Source organism: Lepidochelys olivacea (assembly GCF_965140295.1).
Source record: "Lepidochelys olivacea isolate rLepOli2 genome assembly, chromosome: 11".
Taxonomy (NCBI): Eukaryota; Metazoa; Chordata; order Testudines; family Cheloniidae; genus Lepidochelys; species Lepidochelys olivacea.
In genome coordinates, this window is record NC_140421.1 from 51,431,140 (window position 1) to 51,456,882 (window position 25,743).

Genomic DNA, 25,743 nt, shown 5'->3' on the forward strand with positions numbered 1-25,743 from the left:
CTATATTGGGGTTAACGGCTTTCAATTTACATTGAAATTGTCAATGCAAGGACAGAAATGACAGTAATTTTAGAAAAATAATGACTTTGTTTTAAGATTATTCGATTAGTTGTGTTTCATTGCCATGTAGATTTGACGAGTGTGACAGGTGGACTTGCCTTTGTAGAAGATCTGATTTGAAAGCACAAAACTCCACCTCCCCCATCCCCACCCCTTACCTAATATTCTCCTCCACTACCTTACAGGTTTTAGTAAAAAATTCCATTAAAAAGTACTGGTAAATACATCTTAGAGAGCATAGTAAGTTATTTGCAACCCAGGCTAATTCATCATAGAGTAAATAGGTGGTAATTATGCCATAATTTGCATAGTGTTAATCAGATATGAAAACTATCAAATATGTAGTGATTTTAAAATAAAATACAAAGGATTTAAGTATAATTACCTGTATACCTTAATCTAAAAGACATACAGTCTTTCCATGGAAATAAGGATGTAATTACTGTATTAAGAACTATATATAGCTATTTGCAAAACAAGACAAAATTTGCAAAATGTAATCCACGTATTTGCATTCAAAAGCTTACACTAATTTTCCTTGGCCATCTTGACAATACTATTTGAAGTATTCAATGTTGGCCTAACATTGCTCCCATCAAAGTCAATGGTAAAATTCCCATTGATTTCAGTGGGAGCAGAGTTATGGTAACAATGAGCACTTTGAAAATCCAAATTTTTTTTTTCATTCTTCCTCAAGCTCAAAATGCCATGGGAAGAGCAGGATAGAGGGAGGCCATTTTCAAATACCGTGGATGGAGTATGTTGGCTGGGGCATCTGGACAGAGGAAGGGAGGATGGGCGAGTAACAATCCAAACAAAAAGTGTTTTAAGCAAGGGGCTCCAAAGGAAGATTTCCCTGCCTACACTGGGAAGTAATGGGGTATTTCCAAATTAAGCGTAGGATTCCATGTCTGTAAAATGCTAGCAAAGAGAAAATACAATTCTAAAGATATTATCAAGGTTTGAGTCTGAAATCAGGATAAGAATTTTGTGTCAGAGGGTGTGATTTTATATATATAAAAAAATCTGTTCCAGTCTGGGAGCTAGGTGTAGGTAAAGGATACAGGTCTGATATGGTGGGAACACTGTCATCAGCAGATGACAATGGTTTGAAGGAAAAACCTTCTGGGGAGCACAACTTGAAAAGACAGTCTCAAGGCACAAAACAGGGCAATATAATTCTGGGTATATCTTACTGAATGTTGTTATTGACTTTCACAGTAGCTATTCAGCATTCATTTTAAAACTTCTTTTTCTGTCTGTGTAGACTTAATGTTCTTTGTTTAGTATATATTTAATCCATTTCCACTTGTGTCTATTAAAGCGCAGTGAGGGGAGCTTTCCAATAATCATTAAAATGTCATAAGAACATAAGAATGGCCATACTGGGTCAGACCAAAGGTCCATCCAGCCCAGTATCCTGTCTACAGACAGTGGCCAGTGCCAGGTGCCCTAGAGGAAGCGAACCTAACAGGTAATGATCTAGTGATCTCTCTCCTGCCACCCATCTCCTCCCTCTGACAAACAGAGGCTAGGGACACCATTCCTTACGCATCCTGGCTAATTGCCATTAATGGACTTAACGTCCATGAATTTATCCAGTTCTCTTTTAAACTCTGTTATAGTCCTAGCCTTCACAACCTCCACAGACAAGGAGTTCCACAGATTGACTGTGTGCTGAGTGAAGAAGAACTTCCTTTTATTTGTTTTAAACCTGCTACCCATTAATTTAATTTGGTGGCCCCTAGTTCTTATATTATGGGAACAAGTAAATAACTTTTCCTTACTCACATTCTCCACACCTCTCAAGATTTTATATACCTCTATCATATCTCCCCTTAGTCTCCTCTTTTCCAAGCTGAAAAGTCCTAGCCTCTTTAATCTCTGCTAATATGGGAGCCATTCCAAACCCCTAATAATTTTAGTTGCCCTTTTCTGAACCTTTTTTAATGCCAGTATATCTTTTTTGAGATGAGGGAACCACATCTGTACACAGTATTCAAGATGTGGGCATACCATGGATTTATATAAAGACAAGAAGATATTTTCCGTCTTATTCTCTATCCCTTTTTTAATGATTCCTAACATCCCATTTGCTTTTTTGACTGCCGCTGCACACTGCATGGATGTCTTCAGAGAACTATCCACAATGACTCCAAGATCTTTCTCTTGATTAGTTGTAGCTAAATTAGCCCCCATCATATTGTATGTATAGTTGGGATTATTTTTTCCAATGTGCATTACTTTACATTTATCCACATTAAATTTTATTTGCCATTTTGTTGCCCAGTCACTTAGTTTTGTGAGATCTTTTTGAAGTTCTTCACAGCCTGCTTTGGTCTTAACTATCTTGAGCAGTTTAGTATCATCTGCAAACTTTGCCACCTCGCTGTTTACCCCTTTCTCCAGATCATTTATGAATAGGTTGAATAGGATTGGTCCTAGGACTGACCCTTGGGGAACACCACGAGTTACCCCTCTCCATTCTGAATTTACCATACTTGTCATATTCAGTTTCCCTGGGACATTCAAAGATATACCTTCCTGAATCACCTGATTTTTTTTTTCACACCAATGTTCATATATAATAAAGGCAGGCGTATGCCTATAGATATATGTACATGTAAGTTGGCCAATTCAGTTTTAAAAACATTTTGAATGTCACATAATATTTAAATAATCTGTTAACTTGACATTTTATTATAGATTTGTCTCCTTATTCTTTCCTTTTGTGCATTACTTCTCAGGTTGAAGTGCCACAAAACAGAAAACATATTTGATTGGCTGATTCTCAACATGAACCGTGCTTTCAGCAGAAAAAAAGGTAAATAGTTTGGCTTTCATTGTATGGGAGACCAAAGTAATTCTGCATAAATACTTGTAAAGGTTAAAAAATACTAGTATTACAGAATAAATCCTTTCAGAGTAGTTGTATTAGACCAATTAATTTAGAAAGGAATGACTTTCTGGAAATTGTATGGATCAAGTCACTCCAGATACGTACCTATAAAGAGTCCTCTGTCTGTAGTATGAGGCTCTGAGAGCCTCTACTGAATCTCATGCTATTTCCTTTACTGATTTCTGATCAGAGGGAATGCAAGAGGGTGTTAGAACAGCTAAAGGGAGGCATGTAGGTCTCTGTGCTGCTGTTTATTGTTTCTAGTGGTTGGGCTTTTATTCCTGGTGAAGCTGTTTTGGAAAATCACATTTTAATAGAATTAAACCACCCTGTGTTACAGAAACTTTGTTCATTCTAAAGGCATGGGCTTTGAAGGCTAAAATTAATCTTGTTTTTATGTTGAAAAAGAGACTTTCTAAAACTGTATGTATCTACTGCCAAATAGTCTCTAACAGATAAATTCCCAGTTATAGATCTTTCAGTTCATTCATTTTTTTCATTCTGTTATTTTAATACTTTTAATTTTTAGACGGAGTTTTACAGATAGATTTTTCTTTTAAAGCAAATACAAACAAATTTGTCTGATGTGAGTGAAAACATTTAACATAAAATGATATTTGTGTATTAATAATGAGGAAAACATTAACAATAAGAGCTGCATTTTCTGATCTTATGTTCACATAATTCAAATAGATCTTTGTTCTAAAAACCCTTATTAAGTGAAAAAGACCATTGACCAAAGTCTCTGCTGGTGTAAATGAGTGAAACTCCATTGACGTCAATGTGAATGCATCTATTTACACCACAAAAAAGTTGGCCTCATATTTGCCATAGCTATCTATATTAAACTTAGAAGCTTAAGGTGTCTTATAATAGAACCTAACAAAATGCAGTAACAGTATCTCTGTGGCCCTTGTGGAGCATACATCTACTTAGTTTATTGACACTAAGATCACAGACCCATCTATATGCAGTCATAGATTTATTCTCTGTTCAGAGAGGTAATCAAATGTTTTCCTGGAGATGCATTGTGTTTATTGGTGTTGCCTAATTTTCCTTAGCATATTTGTTTTTATAAACAATTTCCACACATTTTATATTAGTTTCCACATGGTTCTTTTTCCCCACAGCCATGGGAAGAGTTTTTTTCCTGTAGATAACCTTTCCCCCTATTCTACTCTGCTGGGTGCTGATACTGTTTGCAACTTGGTCTCTCCCTCCTTGAGAAGTAGCCTGTTCTTCCTATGTTTTGTGCTGGTTTTCTTGGTAGTTCACCTGGCCATTGGGTTATCCTATGGTCAGATACTTCCTTACTTAATCACTGTGGCTCCCAATCCTCTGAAGCTCAGGGTTACAGTGCAGAACATAGTCCCCTCCCATCCCCCTGCCCACAACATATTTTACGTCTTATGTGGTCCTTATATGTTTAGTTAAATACAGGCAGTCCTCAACTTTATGACATTCTACCTAAAATGAACGGCACTTATGATGTTTCTGAATTGACATTGTGATTCAACTTACAACCGTTGTTTTCAACTTTACGACACTCCGTCGCTCAGTGATTGCAGTTCTAAGTTACAACCATTCGACTTATGATGCAATTTTCAGGAACCAGTTGTGTTGAAAGTACAAGGACTACCTGTAACAGTAATCAAATTAGGTGAGGGTTTAATTGATTAATTGAAATCTCAAATTAAATATCTAATATCAACCCACCCATCTTTCAGCTTAACAGTGACAACTGAAAGCATTCATAAGTGAATATTTAACAAAACAAACTGGTTGAGTCAGGAAGCACTTATTCACCCAGGCAATCATAAAGAATTAGAATCTCTGCAGACAAAAGTTGTAATTGAAAATAATATGGGTATCAGGTGAGACCAGATTATATGAACACAGGCTTCATAGAAGAATACTTTTTCCTGATTTGTTATGTTAAAGTGCAAGATAAATGTAAGATCATCAAGTATCATGATTATTAAATTTTGATACTTATGCTTTTGATACTTGTGAACAAAGTAGCATAGAACTCAGTGGGAACTTTTCCACTGACTTTAACAAGAGTTGGATTACCTATCCATTTTTATATTTCATGGAAGCAATGTTCTTTGTATTTGACTTGCAGAAACATTAAATAATTTACGAACCATGAAAAAGAAATTAATATTAGAATGAAAACTATCTACTTTTAAAATCAACAGATGCAAATTATATACCAATTTATATTAATAGAGTTTTCATGGATCTTATTCAAAACTAAGTACGACAACTAAAGGGGAAAACTGAGATGTCATTGTCAATGATGTTGGAAAGTTGTTTTTTCTGCAACATGTTTTCAAAAACAGCACTGTGAAAATTCCTGCTTCTTCACTGTCAAAAGATGTGAACATTTTCTTTAGGTCAAACACATAACACATATATGTTTCTCTATGTATTCCTCTGACCCATTTTTCTGCGCCTGGTCCCATCCTTACCACCTTTACCATGTACCACCTTTAATTTAAATGTACCACCTTTAATTTAGCTTTGTATAGTGATACCCAACCAACCAAGGTGACTATATTGAAAAACTTCATCTCCTCAAGTGCAGCAGTAAATAGTTATATTAGTAGAGATGTGCAGAGATCACACTCTCCCTAATCTCAGTTTCCGTATGTCTTGTCTTTATTGTCTTCAGTCTTAGTTGTAAGCTCTTCTAGGAATTTAATATGTTTTATAGTAAAGAAAGAGATTTCGTATTGTAAGGGCAATCATAAATGTTGTGACTACATATCGGTGATCCTTATTAGTAATATTGGTATCCAAGTCATCTGTATATAACTGAAGGGATGATCTGAGTCTAAACATATATACACACATACACGCACTGTGTGCATGTCTATATAACATATTATAAACAAACAGACAAACAGAAGGCATTAGATTATTAACTTTTAAATGAACAATTATCAGTATTTGAGGCCAAATCTTAAAGGGTGTCTGCTTTTTTTGCTGGCTCTGTAGCCTGAGATTTATAGATATTACTGTAGAGAGTGATCATACTGATGCACAAATAGGAAAGTTAACAGAATGGAGCTACAGTTTGTTGATTTATGCTGCATTAGAAACACAGGAAAAATGTATTATTTTTGTCAGATGGAAAGAGACATTTTTAAGCACAGGGTAATCATGCTGGAAATGTAGGAAATTTAAGGCCACATTTTTTCACTCTGGGCCAAATTCAGCATTGAATTACAAGCTGTGAAATCTCACTGACTTGTTCAGGGTATGGATCTGCACTGAATTTGGCCCATAGTTTGTTATACTCTAGTGCCCAGATTTCATCCAAAAATAAATGCGCAGTTGTCAACCTTAGTTTAGATATGGGTACACAGGTCTATGTCCAGACTACTGTTCTGTGGGAAAATCTGATTTCTCTAACATCATGTGGAAAAACATCATTTTTAAAAGCTATGATTGCTGCCCAGTGATTGATTCATGAAACATGGAAGACCCCCACAACACTAAATTACATTGCAGTAATTACAAATGGCAAAGTTTGAGAAATTGTATCTGTACTGACAGCTAAACCAAATCATCATGGTTCTTTATGACAGTCATTTATGGAAATAGACAGACAAAATGTAATGGACAAAGTTTGAAATATCATGAGAATGCCTCAAGGAAAAGTTACAGAATACAATTTCACTTGAATGGACTGTCTATAAAATGATCTTCAGAATTATTATAATCTCATGCTACATTTCACAGACAACATAAGTTTAGTGTTTCCTATTCTTCCTTTGGACACGAAGGAAACAAGTGAAGCCATAAAAGTGGAGGAAATAACTATGGCATATAAATAAATAATGGTAACATGTAAAAATCAATTTCTTCTACTGCTAGTTTCTTTTGGTTTCATATTTCTTATTTAGATGTATGTAATTCATTTATCACAATTTTTTAAATAAGCAATAAAAAAGAAAGAAGGATATTTTCTATTGTATTCTAACCTGTGAAAAGTTGAAGAAAATTAAGCAAACAAACAAACAAACAAACCAGAGACAATATAGCTGCCAGTGAACTTTAAAACTCTCTTTGTGGAATGCATTAGAGTTTTTCCAAAATTTTAAAAGTTATTATCTTTGTTCTTATTAAGAAAAGGAGTACTTGTGGCACCTCGTGAGCTCTTGCTCAAATAAATTGGTTAGTCTCTAAGGTGCCACAAGTACTCCTTTTCTTTTTGCGAATACAGACTAACACGGCTGTTACTCTGAAATTTGTTCTTATTGTGTTCTTGTTGCTGTGGTATTTTTTTCTTAGATAGTCACTCAATAAGATCTGTGTTTTTTTCATAAAAATAACGATCACCTGGCTAAAAGGTTTTATTTCATTAGAAAACCAGGCCTAAACAAAAATAAAGCAAAAAGCTAACACATAATGTAAATGCCTGGCTTTTTTTTCACTAGACAACCATACTTACAAGACAGAAACTGGGAGCATGTGAAAGGTACAGAATTGCATGCCAAATAGCCCTTTGCTACCCCAGTTTTGTTGGCCTTTTGATATAAAAATTGGTCATTTACTTCTTCTTCTTCTTCTTCTTCTTCTTCTTCTAATACTTTAACTTGCTTCCAATATTAGAATTTTTGCATGAAAGATTATCAGATGGTTTCAGTTATAGCTCTTCTAGTGTTTGAAATATAGTGATAGGTGAAACCAGAATTTCAATGAGAGGCCCTTTCAGGTCAGTAACCTAACACATATTATTTTCTCAGGGCCTTTTGTAACTATTATATTGTTCTCAGTTGGCTGCTCAGTTTCCTTTCCAATATGTAAAATATGAGAGAGAATTCAGAAAGTTTGCAGATTACACTAAGCGGGGGGGAGACGTAGATATGCTGGAGGGTAGGGATAGGGTCCAGAGAAACCTAGACAAATTGGAGGATTGGGCCAAAAGAAATCTGATGCAGTTCAACAAGGACAAGTGTAGAGTCCTGCACTTAGGATGAAAGAATCCCAGGGACCACTACAGGCTGGGGACCGACTGGCTAAGCAGCAGTTCTGCAGACAAGGACCTGGGGGTTACAGTGGACAAGAAGCTGGATATGAGTCAGCAGCGTGTCCTTGTTGCCAAGAAGGCAACGGTATATTGGGCTGTATTAGTAGCAGCATTGCCAGCAGATCGCGGGAAGTGATTATTCCCCTCTATTCGGCACTAGTGAGGCCACACCTGGAGTATTGCGTCCAGTTTTGGTCCTCCCACTACAGAAGGGATGTGGACAAATTGGAGAGAGTCCAACAGAGGGCAACGAAAATGATTCGGGGGCTGGAGCTCATGACTTTTGGGGAGAGGCTGAGGGAACTGGGTTTGTTTAGTCTGCAGAAGAGGAGAGGGAGGGAGGATTTGATAGCAGCCTTCAGCTACCTGAAGGGGGGTTCCAAAGAGGATGAAGCTAGGCTGTTTTCAGTGATGGCAGATGACAGAACAAGGAGCAGTGGTCTCAAGTTGCAGTGGGAGTGGTCTAGGATGGATATTAGGAAACACTATTTTACTAAGAAGGTGGTGAAACACTGGAATGTGTTACTTAGGGAGGTGGTGGAATCTCCATCCTTAGAGGTTTTTAAGGCCCGGCTTGACAAAGCCCTGACTGGGATGATTTAATTAGTGTTGGTCCTGCTTTGAGCAGGGGATTGGACTAGATGACCTCCTGAGGTCTCTTCCAACCCTATGATTCTATATAGGGGAGAGCCAATATATCAATATGGTTTCTGAGAGTAACCATGAGCGAGAAATTCAGAGAAAGTTTCTCGGTAGGGATGTTCTTGAGTTTGTAGGGTTCTGGTCGGATTTCATTTCCGAACTTCATGCGGTTGTACTGCTCCTCTTTGGTCCCATATTTTTCACCATGCAGGAAGCATTAGGCAGCACCTGAGAAAGTTCTAACTCATACAGTATTTTGCAATATATTCTCCTCTCCTTTCTGTGTGTGAGAGGGTAGTTTGGCCCTTTAGTATTTCGAATTTGGTATTTTCCTGTTTGCTAATTTGTCCAAAATATCTGTAGAGCATTCTTATTATAATCATATTATAGGTTCCTACTTATCATAGTATTTTAGGCAGCTCAAAAAAAAGAGCTCTGATTTTCACCTGAATAAAATAACCAATTTTCCCCTCTGCTAAGCTTAGGAAGCTCCCTCGAGACATAGGTTCATTATTTGCTCTCCAGGCACTGAAGCTGTAGCTTTCTAGAACATAATAGTTGAAGAATGTTGAGCCTCTTTGTCTCTTTCCATTGTGCGATTCAGGGCCTTAGGACAATTTAAACAGCTTAATGTACATAAGGTCAGATATTTTACATAAAGGCTTTCAAGCTGAAGAATTTGAGCTCTATAACCAATGAATTGTCCATTTAGAATTGGTGTTTGTTATTACCCATTTGTATAGTAAGTTGGACGTTGTGGGCCAAATTTTCAAAACTGGCCACAGAAAAGTGGCTTCAACAGATGCACATGTGCCCAAATCCTGCAGTTATATGGACAAAATGGGTAATTCTTCATGTAGGTAGACAGGCACGTAAACATTTGTGTTAGCACATAGAGGTTTTGTATGTGTGTAAAACTTTCATATAGGCAGTTATGTATTTGAATATCAGTCACTTAAAAGTCTACAGTGACTTTTTTGGTGGAAGGACAAGTTTTGATAATTGTTGGTTAACTTTCATACTAATGCATATTTCTTAATCTTCTGAATTGCCGGCTATCATGAAAAATCATTTCTTGTCTGCTGAATTAAATTTTGGAGCTGTATTCACAATGTCATACCCTGATAAGAGTGATAAGGATTATTTCATATTTTGCTCATTCTCTTATGAAACTGCTAGAAAATTAGCAAGAATATCCAATATGATTAAACTTACACCATATTTCTGTCAAACACAAATGCTCTGCCAGGAAAAATGTTATATGTCTATCTGTAAATACATACACTGTCTCAGACATATAGTCTTGTTTTTTATTTAGGTCTTTTTTAATAGTCATCTCGACCATTTCCCCCCCTTTTGGATCCTCCATTCTCAAATTTTGTATCATTGTGGTGATCACTGGATGACTTTGAGTTCATTAACTTTGGAATATTTCCAACAGTTCTATAAGACTAAAGGTGATTTAATAACATCAGATAAATGTTGTTATTCTTTATACCAGAATAAAGTTTGGTGGACACTTTTCCCTTCAAATTTCACTAGTGCAAAAATGTCACTTCATTGTAGTAATATCCAGCAATTCAGAAAAAATTAGCAACATGCTAGAGTACCAAAAGGGAGAAAAATTAACTGAGGTCAACTTTTTACCTAAAGATTTCTCTTTTGAAACTTCAGGGTCAGTTTAAGCATAAGAATGTAGGTAAGCAGCTGTGATTGTAATTTTTACACTGACAAAAGGCTGTACCTTTCCCAGCCTGAATATCCTGTACATAATGCAGGCAGCAAGATTCCTGTCACCCATTGTGGAGGTCACAACAGTCAACTGAATGGAGCCACCACTTTAGTTAAGGTTACACATGTTCTAATACTGTAACCCCTTTTTGTCCTATGTGAACTTTTGGCTTTGTAATAGAGCGGCAGCATCCCAACAGCTCCATCGTGGCCTGGCTGGCTCTGGAGCCCTTTGCCTCAGTTTCCGTCTTCTTCAGGGCTCCGTAACGGGAGACTGCTGAAGATATGGCTTGACCCTCCAGCCAAGTCACAAAAAAATATGATGCCTTCTGGGAGTAACAAGAGTCCAACCAAAAGTCCCAACAAAGAAAAAGCTTCTTCCACTCATCCTGAGCGTCTCTGCAGCCTAACCGTGGTCCTACGCCTCAGGCTAATTAATTATGGGACAGCTCAGGCTGGCCCCACCCCATCTCCCCTTTAAATGGGCCAATGACCCTGTAGCAGGTTGAAATGTTCCATGTTTGATCTCTCTCCAGAAGTGATTTTTTCCCCCTTGGAACACTCTCACAAATTCCCTCTAATAATTTGTGATTTAGGAAAGGGTGGTAAAATATACTTAGAGCTGGTCAAAACTTTTTGATTTTTTTTTTGGGGGGGGGGAGATGTATCGCAAATTGGAATAAAACATTGAATTTCAAAATTTTCCACAAAATGAATTGTTGGTCTGTGTTCCACACCTACACAGGGGAGCAAGGGGGTGTAAAACACTCTCTTACTTCTCTTTGCAGGCTGACTATACCACAAGTTGCAGTCCTGTGGTGAGAACAGCCACTACAGAACCTATAACTCACCCTCTTGCAAAGGTTGGTGGGGAGTGGGTAGTCAATGATGAAGAATGGATAGAGCTTGGATTCCATCTGCTTCCTCTCTGACTTTGTTCACCTAATGTGCCAACCAGTGCAGTTAAATTGTAATGGAAACAGTAGTACTTTGCACCATGCGTTGGGCTGGCAAAAATTACTTCCCCTTCTGGAGCCTGGGAGGAACGAGGGACCACTCTCAGAGTCGCACTACCATCTCTGGCTTGCTCCTGGAGCAATATAGCCGTACGCTGCCCCTTTCAGGGCTTCTGGCTAAGCCACAACATAGTCATTATGGAGCAGCAGAACTAGTAAGATGCACAAACTGACTAGCTTAACAATTCTAATCCTTTTGTTAAAAAAAAGTTAATACATCATTAAACCTGCATAGTTAGTGTCACAAAAAGTGAAGAAATGCAAAAGCTGAGGATTCATGATCAGTGTTACATATCTATTATTGCTGTTCTTTTTTTCTGCTTAAATATGTAGATCACTTTATTATTATCTATGTCCTAAAATGTATGGCATAAAACACACCGTATATGAGATAAGGTTGTGATAATGTCACTGTTCGAATCTAGCATTTACATTTCCTGACTTTTCGTAATTTTGTAACTATGCAAACTCAACATTGTCTTAATAACATTTTGTTATTTTAATGTGAGCAGCCATTGAAAGCCATTCATAAGGCCCTGAATCTCATGATGGAAGGACACTGAAAGGCTCTACATTCTGCAAACTTCATTCTGTTCTAGGAAGATAAGACTTCAGTGTCTTGACAAAGAATGAATGCTTGTCTCCAAGAATCACTGGGGGAGGAGAGATACTGAGGGCGAAGGAAAAAAACTCCAGCAACACAACACTTAGTTTTTGTATCACGTATATTTCACTGGGACTTGTGTATGCATACCTAAGAGCAGAATTTGGTTCATAATTTTGATTGTGTGCTTAATCATAGTAACCTAGTAACTTTAAAAAAATTGCTTTTATTAAATACTTAGGTCGTAGTCAGCATCTGTAATTCTCTGCTCCTACTGTCATTGAGACACACACTGTGGTTGGGTGATAGCAAAATGGATACATGTATGACTACTAATAACACTGTAATTACTGTATGTAAGTGAAAGTTCTGACAATGGTAATCAAATCTCATGCTCCAGGATATAAACTCCTGGCCTGTAGGGGTGAAGAAAAATGTATGTAATATACAGCATTGAGTAATTAACTGATGTGCAATTTGCAGGAGCTCACCTTTCTCTGCAATAAGTTACTAATGGAGGCAAGATACATCACTAGATGAACCAATAGGGTGTTCATTTTTGTGTGTCCTATTGTGAAGTTTGTCTTTACTGATATGAAGATAGATAACCAAATTCAAAAAAGAATGTATACAGTGTGGAAGTGACTACCCTGATACCTGTTCCTTGTCATTCATACAGAGGTATTGACACAGTGGAGATTGCTTTTGTTCAGAAGACTAACGTTATGAGATGTGCTGGAAGAGCAGAGTTAAGCAGAGTGAACTGTAGCATAAACAGCTAGGGAACTAAGATACTGGCATTAGTGCTAGGGAAGTGTTGATCCCCAACCGAAGTAATAATGCAAAACTGTTTTGGTCTTTAATTGAAAAAATTAGTCTAACTATCCCTCTCCTCCCTTTGGTATAGCTGGTACAGATGGTAGTACTATGCAGTTTGGAGAGGGGGTCACCGCACTGGAAGTAGTAACCACTGACATCTTTAACAGTGCCCCCTCATGCAGATTTCACATGAAAGGTCGTCAAGGCCATCTTCTAACTTCCTGTGCAAGTAAAGACACTGTGTTTTAATAAATTTTATTGGCCCAAATCCTGTTGACTTCAAAGAGTGTTTTGCCGTGGTAAGGATTGCTGGATTTGTCCCATAGTTACTGCATAAGTGGTTTTGATGGTAAAGTTTCCCACAATCAGTATGCCCCCAAAACACCTCTAATTGGTTCTTCCTGTTTCCATATACTGTGATACTTTGACCACGCATTAGGCAATGCAGATCATGACAGAATCATTGTTCATTCTGGAGGGGGATACGTGTCGTCGTGAACTGAGCTAAAACGCATTTGAACAATCCTACTATCCCTTACATTTTCAGAATGTTATCCATGCAACTCACATTGGGTCAGTCATTTCATAGAATCATTGAATATCAGGGTTGGAAGGGAACTCAGGAAGTCATCTAGTCCAACCCCCTGCTCAAAGCAGGACCAATCCCCAACTAAATCATCCAAGCCAGGGCTTTGTCAAGCCTGATCTTAAAAACCTCTAAGGAAGGAGATTCCACCACTTCCCTAGGTAACCCATTCCAGTGTTTCACCACCTTCCTAGTAAAAGAGTGTTTCCTAATATCCAACCTAAGCCTCCCCCACTCCAACTAGAGACCATTGCTCCTTGTTCTGCCATCTGGTACCACAGAGAACAGTCTAGATCCATCCTATTTGGAACCCCCTTTCAGGTAGATGATAGCAGTTATCAAATCCTCCCTCATTCTTCTCTTCTGCCAACTAAATAATCCTAGTTCCCTCAGCCTCTCCTCATAAGTCATGTGCTTCAGCCCCCTAATCATTTTTGTTGCCCTCCACTGGACTCACTCTTTCCAATTTTTCCACATCTTTCTTGTAGTGTGGGGCCCAAAACTGGATACAGTACTCCAGATGAGGCCTCACCAGTGCCGAATAGAGGGGAATGATCTCGTCCCTAAATCTGCTAGCAATACTCCTACTTATACAGCCGAAAATGCCGTTACCCTACTTGGCAACAATTGACTCATATCCAGCTTCTCATCCACTGTAACCCCTAGGTCCTTTTCTGCAGAACTGCTGCCTAGCCGCTCGGTCCTTAGTCTGTAGCAGTGCATGGGATTCTTCCATCCTAAGTGCAGGACTCTGCACTTGTCCTTGTTGAACCTCATCAGTTTTCTTTTGGCCCAATCCTCTAATTTGTCTAGGTCCTTCTGTATCCTATCCCTACCCTCCAGTGTATCTACCACTCCTCCCAGTTTAGTGTCATCTGCAAACTTGCTGAGGGTGCAGTCCACACCATCCTCCAGATCATTAATTAAGATATTGAACAAAACCGGCCTCAGGACCGACCCATGGGGCACTCTGCTTGATACTGGCTACCAACTAGACATGGAGCCATTGATCTCTACTTGTTGAGCCCAACAATCTAGCCAGCTTTCTATCCACCTTATAGTTCATTCATCCAGCCCATACTTCTTTAACTTGTTTACAATGCTGGTGCAGTATAGGAGAAGAGGGCATAAGGAGCCAATCCTGCCCAGCCGCAGAGCATCTGTTGGCTTGGGGTATTGCCAATCCCAAGTACATACCACTCAGTTGTCCTTTCCCTCTGCTGCCTTATAGCAGAAAAATATATGTGGGATCCACTACACAGCCAGTATTTCCCTTTTCCTAGTCTTTGCGCACTCCCAAAATATTCAATGTAGAATTTTACTTTTATGTTTTAATGGGCTTTGGCTGAAGTTCATCGTGGTCAGAAATATATGGGCTTCTATCTTACCTCATTATGCAAGTTCCTCTCTAATGTGTGTAACCAAATTCCTTTTTCATTTAAACAGAAGGCTGTTATGCCCAGTGTTGTGCCCTCATGTTGCTCTGAAGTCATTCATACTACCAGGGGTACTGAAAGCTATGAATTTATTAGTTCAAATTGCCTTTAGCCGTTCAGTAAACTCAAGCCTAGTACACTACAGCATTTTTTAAAAATTTCTTTCAGTATATTATATGTGTATGTTTGCTAGCTTGATTTAGGTTTCAAGTTCTTCTGTGCTGGGGCCTTACTGTTTTATATGTCTGTAAAGCATTAGCACACCGTTGGTGCTATATAAGTGATACAATAATAATAATAATAATAATTAATATATCATCAGCTGTTTGTTTTTGTTGATTGCATTATAAAGTTCTGTTTTGTTTTATATTTGAGAATGAATAATTAAGTACTAAATTAAGAAGCCCTGTTAAAATTAATTTTAAAAGGAAGGAATGAGGGAGCAGAACAAACTGCATTTTACTCTTGAAAGAATTCGTATATTAAATTAAGTATTCCTGTTTTGTTTTCTCATAATGTTCAGTGTGGCTTTTTGATGCAATGTCTCTGCCATTTTCTGGATTTTATATATCTAAAATGGTCTTGTTTTCCTGTTGCCTTGAAATGAGATGAAATCACAGCAAAATTTTAAAAAGATGCTGCAAGACAGTGCCAGAAAGCAAATCAGAACTTAGCATGCAAGGGAAAAATAAGGGTTAGGACAGGGGTGGGCAAACTATGGCCCGGGGACCACATCTGGCCCTCCAGATGTTTTAATTGGGCCTTGAGCTCCCGCCGGGGAGTGGGGTCCAGGGCTTGCCCCACTCTGCGCAGCTCCCACAAGCAGTAGCATGTTCCCCCTTGGGCTCCTACACGTAGGGGCAGCCAAGGGGCTCCGCACGCCGCCCCTGCAGCTCCCATTGGCTGGGAACCGTGGCCAATGGGAGCTGCAGGGGCAGTACCTGCAGACAGGGTGCCCCCAACCGCTCAGCCCCACCCCAGATCCTGCACCCCCAGCTGGAGCCCTCACCCCCTCCTGCACCCAACCCGCAATTTCATGACCATTCATGGCCCTCCATACAGTTTCCATACCCAGATGTGGCCCTCGGGCCAAAAAGTTTGCCCACCCCTGGGTTAGGAGATATTTCTTGTGACTTTTCAGTATATCTTCACCATTTATGTGAATTTTGCCTAAGCATGGCCTTGCTTTATGATGCAAACAGTGCTGTCAACCTGCAGCCACAAGCAGCCCCATGCTAATGGGATTCCAATGCTAGTGTAAGGTTTACAGCTAATGCTCCAATGTCCCTCTTGTGTGTTCACGAGCTGCTACTTGCTAACTAAGGGCATGTCTAAGGGCATGTCTACAGTTTGGACTATGGGGTTGTGAATAGGAGTATTACACCAAAGTGCTGTGCTGTCACTCCCCTGTGTGGACACTGCGAGCACAAACTAAAAGGTTCCTACCTCATGTAAATATAGTCCTGTTTGAAGAGAACTACGGTAATGCGAACTAGGAACCTTTTAGTGTCCTGCAGTGTCCACATGGGTGAGTTAAAGTGCATGCATCCAATGAAGTGAGCTGGAGCTCACAAAAGCTCATGCTCAGATAAATTGGTTAGTCTCTAAGGTGCCACAAGTACTCCTTTTCTTCTTATATACATAGACATCTGATGGTATCCCACTGAAGTCAGTGGAAATTTTACAGTCATAAGAAATGCAGAACCATTAAAACATTTTCATTAATATTTTAAATTCACATTTCAAGGTAGGTTGTCCTGTGTAATTGTGCACTGCTTTGGAACTGCACTCATTTAAAGAACAGGGAGAAGTCCAGTTCTCAGTATGTCTTGTCTGTACTGTAATCGTGGAGTGTGATTACAGCTCATTATGACATATCTGAGCTAGTTTTAATCTATTTAGCTACAAGTCCAGAGCAGTGAAGCTCTGGCATTGTGAGCTTTGGTGTGGGCTAGCTCCACGAGTAATTACTCATGGTGGGTTTGGTGTGGGCTAGCTCCACGAGTAATTACTCATGAACTGCCACAGCTTCACTGCTCCGGTACCTGAGCTAGCTAGATTAAAGCTGTATCAGACTGAGCTGTAATTACACCAAGTGATTACAATATAGACACACTCATCTGACCTCTCTCTCTTAATTTGGACCTTCCTGCTACCTGGCAAACCCACTTTTCCCTCATCTCCCTCTAAATAGTGTACTGATTTTTAAAACTATGATTCTTTAAAAAAATATATAATATATAAAACCAAATTAATCTTGGTTATGACGCTTTATCCTTTATTTTTTGTCTTCCAACTGTATTGATTATTAATTTAAAAAAATTTCATTACATCCTGGTGATCCCAGAACAACACATCACATCAGGGCCATTGACAGCTGATTTAATGTAGAGAAGTCTTCAGCTCAGAAATTATGCTGAGAGATTAGCCCAGCACACAGCAAACCCAGGATCAGGGGAGCAGAAAGGTCACTGTTGCATACACTTCCTCTCTCCCCGCCTTACCCCCCTGATATGCTGTGTGCTCCTCAACCATAGCCAAAAGCGCATTTATAGATACTGTAAAATATCAAATATTAAATTATACCACTTTAAGGAACAAGTAGCTAAATCTTGTTCTTTCATGCAAGAGCTTCACTTTCAAAGAATACTGCTTTGTATTCTACAGGACAGATTCAGGTTTTTTTTATACACACACCTTCCATTGAGTGGTGATTTTGTTATGAAAGTGACTGTGGAAAAATAGGTTTCAGAGTAACAGCCGTGTTAGTCTGTATTCGCAAAAAGAAAAGGAGTTCTAGTGGCACCTTAGAGACTAAACAATTTATTTGAGCATAAGCTTTCGTGAGCTATGCATTATGCTTATGCTCAAATAAATTGGTTAGTCTCTAAGGTGCCACTAGAACTCCTTTTCTTTTTGTGTAAAGATATATATCTTACAAATCAGATCTGCTCCTTACGCACATTCAGAGGTATAGCTCTTTGTTTAGTTAAAAAAATAAGTTTTACTGCTTTTACTCCTGTTAAGACTGCAAGAGCAAGCACAACTCAGAGAGAATGAGCTGGATTTTATTCATCCTTGTGTGTTATCAACAGAAAAAGTTAATTATTTAGTTATATCTGTGAAAACTCACTGAAGGCAAAGGGAATTGCATGTGCTTATTCAAGGGCAGAATTTTGCCTTATGCTACTCTTGTGGTGGTTCATTCAATGAGGTTCCAGATTCTGCTTCCATAACTCATGCTAACTGAAATGAGAATAGTCATATGTATAAGTAAGCGCTACTCACTGAGAGTAAAGTAATTCATCACAATTTTTTAAAAATCAGGAATGCCATGTAGTTATTTGAAAAAAATGGCCCAAGCCAAACATTTAATTTCTCCTCTACATCGTGTTTTAAGTGGATTTCTAAAATTCTGGTGTTCAGAATTATTCTTCTGAAACTTTAGCAGATTAGTTTTACATAAAATAGGCATTTTAAAATAGTCATTACAAAGAAAAGGAAAGGCAAATGTGTTTCACTGAGCAGTTAACACATGCTGTCAAAGCATAATAAAATTCACAGCAGGAAAAGTAAGACAATAGTGTACATTTCTTAGATGGATCATTAAAGGAAAATATGCAACTTTATTTAGGCCATCCAGTGAAAGATTAAAGTTTTAAAACTCTGTAGCTAATTGTTAACATGGTTTAAGACATCATTTTTTTACAGGAACCTTCCCTGTAGAAATATTGGAGATAACAGTTTTGTTTTTGATTTATTGTTTTTTATTGATTTTTGAAGAAATGAATACAATAGAGAAATCTAAGAAAAACAGTCTTCTAGATATACAACATAATACATCAGAATAAAGGTAATATGCAGTCAATGTTTGGAACATCTGCATGGTGAAGAAAATATCAGAAAGACAAGGGCAAACCACCTGGGATTGAAATACCACTTTTATAGGGAGGAGGAGGAAATCCAGAGATCAGGGCTTCAGATCTGATTTTAAGTTCAGTGAAAGGTAATTAAAATGGAAAATCTCATAAATGCCCAGGATGAAAAGTTAAGTTATTATATACCATTAAAAAGTCACAAAGCCTTTCTGGATAGTCAAATTTGTTTCTTATCTAGATTGATGTCGCTTATCTGGTCTTATCTTGTCTCCTGAAATAATGGAGTTACGGGACGAATTTGACGTTCATTTTCCAGCAAGAATTTTACCTAGCGGTCAGTGTTAAGCATAGTTTGTCATCATTATTCTAATACTATTCCCATAATATTTTGACATATTATAATTAGTTAGAAGCAGCTGAAGCCTTGTACAGCCAAGGTATGTGATTTTAAATTGACATGCGGGGATCTGCATTCATGCTTGTAAAAGGAAGCTCTTTCACATGACTGTGTATCTGCTGTAACTCCAATACCAAACAACTCTGCTGATTATTTTCTGTTTGGTTAGAGATAAGGTACAGCAATTCTACAGAGTGGTAGTACTTTGGAGAGGAAGGATGCTCCAGTGTAGAGTACTAGCCTGGGACTGGGGAAACCTGGATTCAAGTGCCTGATCTGCCACAGACTTTCTGTGGGATTATGGACAAGTTTGTTAGCGCCAGAGTTTTAAAGGTATTTAGGTGCCTAATGATGTAAATAGGTATCTTTTGGCATCAGAGAGTCAGGCACCTTGGCACTTTTGAAAATCCAAGTAGGTGCCCATCTGCATCTTTAGACACTAAGTACCTTTACAAATCTGGCCATTAGCCTCTCTGTGCCTCATTTCTCAATCTGTAAAATTGGGGAAATAGTACTGCTTTACCTCACAGGGATAAATTTATTAAAGTCTGTGAGGTGCTGAGATACTGTGGTAATGTGGCCCTTTATTATTACCTGCGATCGAAATATACTTATCTGAATAAAATTAGGATGACTGATGCATTTAAAGTTACAATAAGAATCAATAAGGCATTTAATCTAGTGCAATTTTTTTTGTTTTGCTTTTTTGCAGACAAAACATGGATGCACACTCCTGAGGCTTTATCCAAGCATTATATTCCCTACAATGCAAAGGTAAGAAAATGTCAATTAATTTCCTCTTTGTTTAAATTTTTAAAAATAAAATGAAAGGAAATTTTGAAATAAAAAGTCATTTTGAATAGAAAAATTGAAACATTTAATTTTGAAAATGTCAAAATGCTTCCATTTTTTTGATTTTCTTTTACTGAAACAGTTCAGCGAAATCAACCCGAATTTGTGAAATGTTTCAATGTTCCCAAATCTGCTTTTTAGTTTTATTTGTTTGCTGGAAAAACTTTCAGGCAAAAAATTTCACCCAGTTCTGTTTGGTGGATTCACTGCTGCATGGATTCTCTTCCTCTCCTCACAAGGAGTGCTGCCAATGTATCAAGCTACTTCAGCTCATCAGAGAGGTTCCTCAGCCAGCTCGTGGTCTTAGCGATGAGGATTCCTTCCTCATCCCCTATACATCTGACCAGCACCTGTTGTTCTGATTGTGTGCTGGGCCTCTGATTTGTCCTGTAGAGGCAGGTGATGAGAGACTGTTACAAAGATTTCAAATTTTGAAGGTTGTCACATCAGACTGATAACAAGATTTTTTGCTATAAGCTGGGGACTTATCAGTTGGAAGCAACAGAAGAGGACAAAGACCTGGGTGTACTGGTTGATCACAGGATGACTATGAACCATCAATGTAATATGGCCATGAAAAAGGCAAATGCAGCCCTATGATGCATCAGGCAAGGTATTTCCAGTAGAGACAGGAAGTGTTAGTACCATTACACACGGCACTGGTGCAGAGAAGGGCTACTAGGATGATCCAAGGAATGGAAAACCTATCTTTTGAGAGGAAACTCAAAGAGTCTGGCTAGTTCAGTCTAAACCACGGGTTCTCAAACTTCATCGCACCGTGACCCCCTTCTGACAGCAAAGTTACTGCATGACCCCCAGAAGGGGAGCAGAGACCAGGCCCCACTGCCTTGGGTGGGAAGAGAAGGGGCCACAGCCCGAGCCCCACTGCCCGAGGTGGACCTCAGGCTTCAGCTTCAGCCTGGGTCCCAGCAAGTCTAGTGCTGGCCCTGGCGACCCCATTAAAATGGGGTCACGACCCACATTGGGGTCCCAACTCACAGTTTGAGAACCACTGGTCTAAACAAAAGAAAACTGAGGGGAGATATAAGTGCTCTCTATAAATACATCAGAGGGGTAAAGGAGGAGGAGTTATTTAAGTTAAGCACCAATGTGGACACAAGAACAAATGGATATAAACTGGCCATCAATAAGTTTAGGCTCGAATTAGGCGAAGGTTTCTAACCATCAGAGGAGTGAAGTTCTGGAACAGCCTTCCAAGGGGAGCAGTGGGGACATAAAACCTAACAGACTTCAAGACTGAGCTTGATATGTTTATGGAGAGGATCGTATGATTGGACTGCCTACAATGGCATGTGGCCCATCAGCTACTGCCAGTAGCAAAAATCCCAATGGCTAGAGATGGGACACTAGATAGGAAGGGCTCTGAGTTACTACAGATAATTCTTTCCCAAGTATCTGCTTGATGGGTCTTGCCTACCTGCTCAGGGTCTAACTGATTGCCATATTTGAGTTTGGGAAGGAATTTTTCCCTGGGTCAGATTGGCAGAGACTCTGGGGTTTCTTCACCTTCCTCTGCAGCATGGGGCCCGGGTCACTTGCAGGTTTAAACCAGTGTAAATGGTGAATTCTCTGTAACTTGAATCTTTAAACCATGATCTGAGGACTTCAGTAACTCAGCCACAGGTTAGGGGTCCATTACAGAAGTGGGTGGGTGAGGTTCTGTAGCCTACAATTTGCAGGAGGTCAGACTAGATGATCACAATGGTTCACTCTGACTTTAAAGTCTAGGAGTCTGAGTCTTCCTGTCATAGATATTTGGTGGAATCATTGTTTCATCCATGTGTCAAGAGCAAAACCGTAACTGGACTTTGATCTCATAAAATAAATGTCCATGACCAAGTTACCTCCTCCATCTTCATTTTTCTTCTCTAGCTCTGATTTCTTTCTTGAATCTGTATAGAGGCAGAGGAATCTCATAGATAGGAGTTGATACAGGTATTCTGGAAAGTATTTCAAAATGCAGAAGGAAACAAAGAAACAGTGGATGACACAGTAATACCCATAAAAACAACAGTCCAGCATCAACAATTGTTAATGGAAATAATATTCAGTGGAAGACTATCTTCAGGTTTATTGTAAAGGTCAGTCATTCCAAGCAGATATCTATTTGGCTGAATGCATTCTCTAGTATATCTACCATTTAGTATGTGTTCACAACATCTAAGTTGTATTGGGTCTCTCTGTTACTTACCTTGAGCATTGGCAGATTGTGCAGCATACTCACCAGGATATCTTTGTAACTTCTCCAGTGCTGAGAGCATGCAACTGGTTTCCATCAATGCAGCACATTGGTATAAAATGTTTGGCTGATATATCATAAATGAGGCTGCGAGTCTATCATGAAGTCTATCATGAAGGTCATGGAATCCGTGACCTCTGTGACTTCTGTATCCGCTGGTGCTGGCTCAGCCCCTGGGCCAGCAGCAGCAGTTTGAGTGTGTGGGCAGGGGCTAGCGGTAGGGGGTTGGGTGGTGCAGGGAGTGGGGAGGGGCACTTACCTGGGGTGGGAGGCTCCCCGGCTCCCACTGGCATGCCCCCTCTGCAGCTCCTAGGTGGTGGAGGGGCTGGGGGGGTCTCCGTGCCCACAAGCCTTGCCCCCGCAGCTCCCACTGGCTGAAGCTCCCGGCCAATAGGAGCTGCGGCAGCAGGTGCTTGTGGTAGGAGCTGCAGTGCCCCTGCCCTGGCCCCTGCCTCTGCCACCTAGGTGCTGCAGGGACGTGGAACCGGGTCAGAAGCCACTGACAGCCCCACCACCCGCCCCTCCAGCACAGACTCCGGGCCGCGTGCTGTGTCACGGCCCAACTCCTCCCACCAGCACCAGCGGGGGTCCCGGGCTGCGCACTGCACCATGGATCACCACCCCCCAGCATCAGTAGGGTCCCGGACCACCTCCCCCAGCACCAGTGATGCCCCTGGACCTCCCTCCCCAGCGCACCCATGGTCCCCTGCCCGAGTTTTAGTCACAGCGGGTATTTTTAGTAAAAGTCATGGACAGGTCACTGGCCCGTGAATTTTTGTTTATGGCCCGTGACGTGGCTATGACTTTTTTACTAAAAATACCCGTGACTAAAACATAGCCTTAATCATAAACAAGCCTCTGCACATGCTTTGCTAGAAGCACCACAGCAATAATCACAAGCTCATTAAATAGAATCTTTCAAAATTTCGCTTTAATCTTGCAAAGACCAGTTGTTTCTCAGCAGTCAGCATTGCTATCAATTCAGGTGCCAGTCATGCTATTATCTTGTATTTTGAAAACAATATTGTAAGATTTAGGGAGCAAAAATCTATAAAAATGGAATACCACTTGTAACGGATCAGTCAGCGAGAGTGCCTGAGTTTGAAACTACTATATTGATTCCTCTATTTATAAGCCTATATTTCAAAATAATAGCCCCAGAATTAAATTAATTACATTAAGTATAAATGTATGATGCTATAGTGTAGCAGTAGTATGATTTCTAATGGTAAAGAATTATTATTTTACTCAGGATGAGCTTTTTACATGGATTACAAAAACAGGCTGTTATTTATTTACAATATGAATATAAAACCCAATATCCAGCTCTAATATTTGAAACATTTGGCTCCCCACCAATGGCAATAATTTTCCTGGCTGAAACAGAAAGACTGAAATCCAGATCCTCAGCTGGTGTAAATCGGCATAGATCCACTGAGGCCAATGAGCTGTGCAAGTTTACACCAGTTAAGGATCTGTCTTTTCAATCCCAACTTTAAAGTGTCATTTTCATTACATTTTCTTGGCTTCCAATATTTTTCTTAGCTTTTAAGATTAAGGACATACATACATAAGTCCATCATTACTTTTTGTAGCACTCCAATTTTGTAACTCTATAATACTAAAAAGTGTATCCAACCAATTGAATATATTGTGCAAAATAATGGAACAAGCTTACGAAGCATTTATGAAGTTCCTGAGACTGGGCTCAATAGTTTTTAGAAAGTGCTTACTGGCCACATAAATAGTACCCCATTGAGAATTCTACAGTATTGCGTATCTTATCTTCTCCTGCATTTGAACACTGACAAAGAACGATACCGTGACACTATTTCTCATGGGAATGATTGGATAAGGTAATTAGTTTCGTGAAAAGAAATAAAGATGAACTGCTTAAAAAGTCAAACAGAATAAAGCTTTATTATGGAAAATAATACCATAGAATCACATCCAAGTACATAACTCAGTTTAAATCAGCTAAACTAAAATAAATTCTCCAGAATAAAAAAAAGGAGTATACTAAGAATTTTTCCCAATTTTTTTTCAAAAAGTTAATGTTTTTTTCTGAGATGATGGAGAAGAAAATAAATTGGTAGTACATAACCAGAAATACTTTTTTTTTTTAAAAGGCAGTGTACGTGCAATACATTACTATAGGTCTTTTTATATAAAAAGGCCAAGCAAAAGCAAATTCAGTGCAAGCTGAAAGGCCTAGCACCTTGCAGAATGGAGCTTTTATGTACAAATTGTAGAAGATTCATTGATAGTTTCTTTTTCTTTTTTTTGTTGTTGTTGCTTTAGAAAGTCCTTTTCATATATTTTAATAAAGAATTGGCAATGTAATATACTTCAGAGCACAGCATAGGCAACTTTAGTTGGGGTCCATGGCTTTAATTGCATCCACAGAAATCAGGCCAGGTCAGAACAAACCCAAGTGGTGGTATGATCTGGCACACGAGGTTGCAGTGCTATTCAGGTTTTGTTCCTGCCATTGATGGTGTGGGAAGTGACTAGCCTGCCCCAGACAGGCCCAGATTCAGTTGTTGCTGCCACTAGCATAATTGCATCAGGCCCAAAGTGACCCACAGGGCTGAAGTTCAGCAAGACGTGGGACGGGGAACAGCCCCCCAGCAGCACTGCCCTGCTTTTATTCCCCACAGATTGGGCAACAACTCCACAGGGCTGGGCCCTCTCTGATCCTCCCCTCTCCTCCGCCCCTACCCCCCACCATCCCGTCTCCATCCCAAGTGGGATGGCAGCAACACCACAAGCCTGGGCACTCACTGACCCTCCCTGGTCCTTCATTCACACACCTATTGAATCGAATGGCTACACCCACTCCTGCAGCACAGCAAGTCCTAGACTCCCCACACACACACACACACACGCTACTGATGTGTTATTTATTAAAGAGTCTACCTCCAAAGGCAGAGTTCTATGATTTCATTTGTTCCCACTAGGGATGAAATCCTGGCACTATAGAGCCAAAGGGCGTTTTGCATTGTTCTCAATTTAAAATTCAGAGAAGTGCTTTTTGTTTTGGTTTTTATAAACCTAAACATTTGAGATTCCGGCCAGGAAAGATAAGAATGACTCCAGATGTTATTTCAAAAGAAGGGCTTTGTGCTAGTTTCCACCACTGTCCTATCCTGCTCCCACTGAAGTCAATGACAGAAAGCTTGCAATGACTTCAGTGGAATCAGGACTGAGGGTGTTTTCAAGATGTAACTGTGCTGGAAGCTTAAATGGGTGATAAAAAGCATTTTTGAGCTAAAGGGAGGCAAGCTTTATAAAAAAATTAAATATTTCTCATTGATGTAATTCTCATAGTGCCTTGTAATTAAAAAACAGATTGATGAATTGTCTTCAAACTTTTGAGAAAAATTCTCCTTTGCCTTAAAGGTAATTCTGGGCGTTTTCAGGTTCAACACATTTTCCAAGACAAAATGATTAGGGTGATTAAAATAGAGTTTTATAACAGACTCTGGTTGCACCTTTAGTTATGGAAAGATTGCTCTCTCT

The 25,743-nt window shown here is 39.3% G+C and overlaps 1 protein-coding gene across 14 annotated transcripts in view; it reads left to right on the forward strand.

Annotated features, from left to right (window-relative positions):
• The window catches only part of GULP1 (GULP PTB domain containing engulfment adaptor 1), a 294,296-nt gene that overhangs the window by 149,839 nt on the left and 118,714 nt on the right, over positions 1 to 25,743 (forward strand). For 12 of the 14 annotated variants that reach the window (XM_084642801.1, XM_084642802.1, XM_084642808.1 and 9 more), the window contains 2 exons: positions 2,808 to 2,884; positions 19,822 to 19,883. In XM_084642801.1, coding sequence (XP_084498927.1) covers positions 2,808 to 2,884; positions 19,822 to 19,883 — 139 coding nt within the window. The remainder of the gene's footprint in view (positions 1 to 2,807; positions 2,885 to 19,821; positions 19,884 to 25,743) is intronic. The other 2 variants (XM_084642803.1, XM_084642804.1) reach the window with 1 other exon arrangement.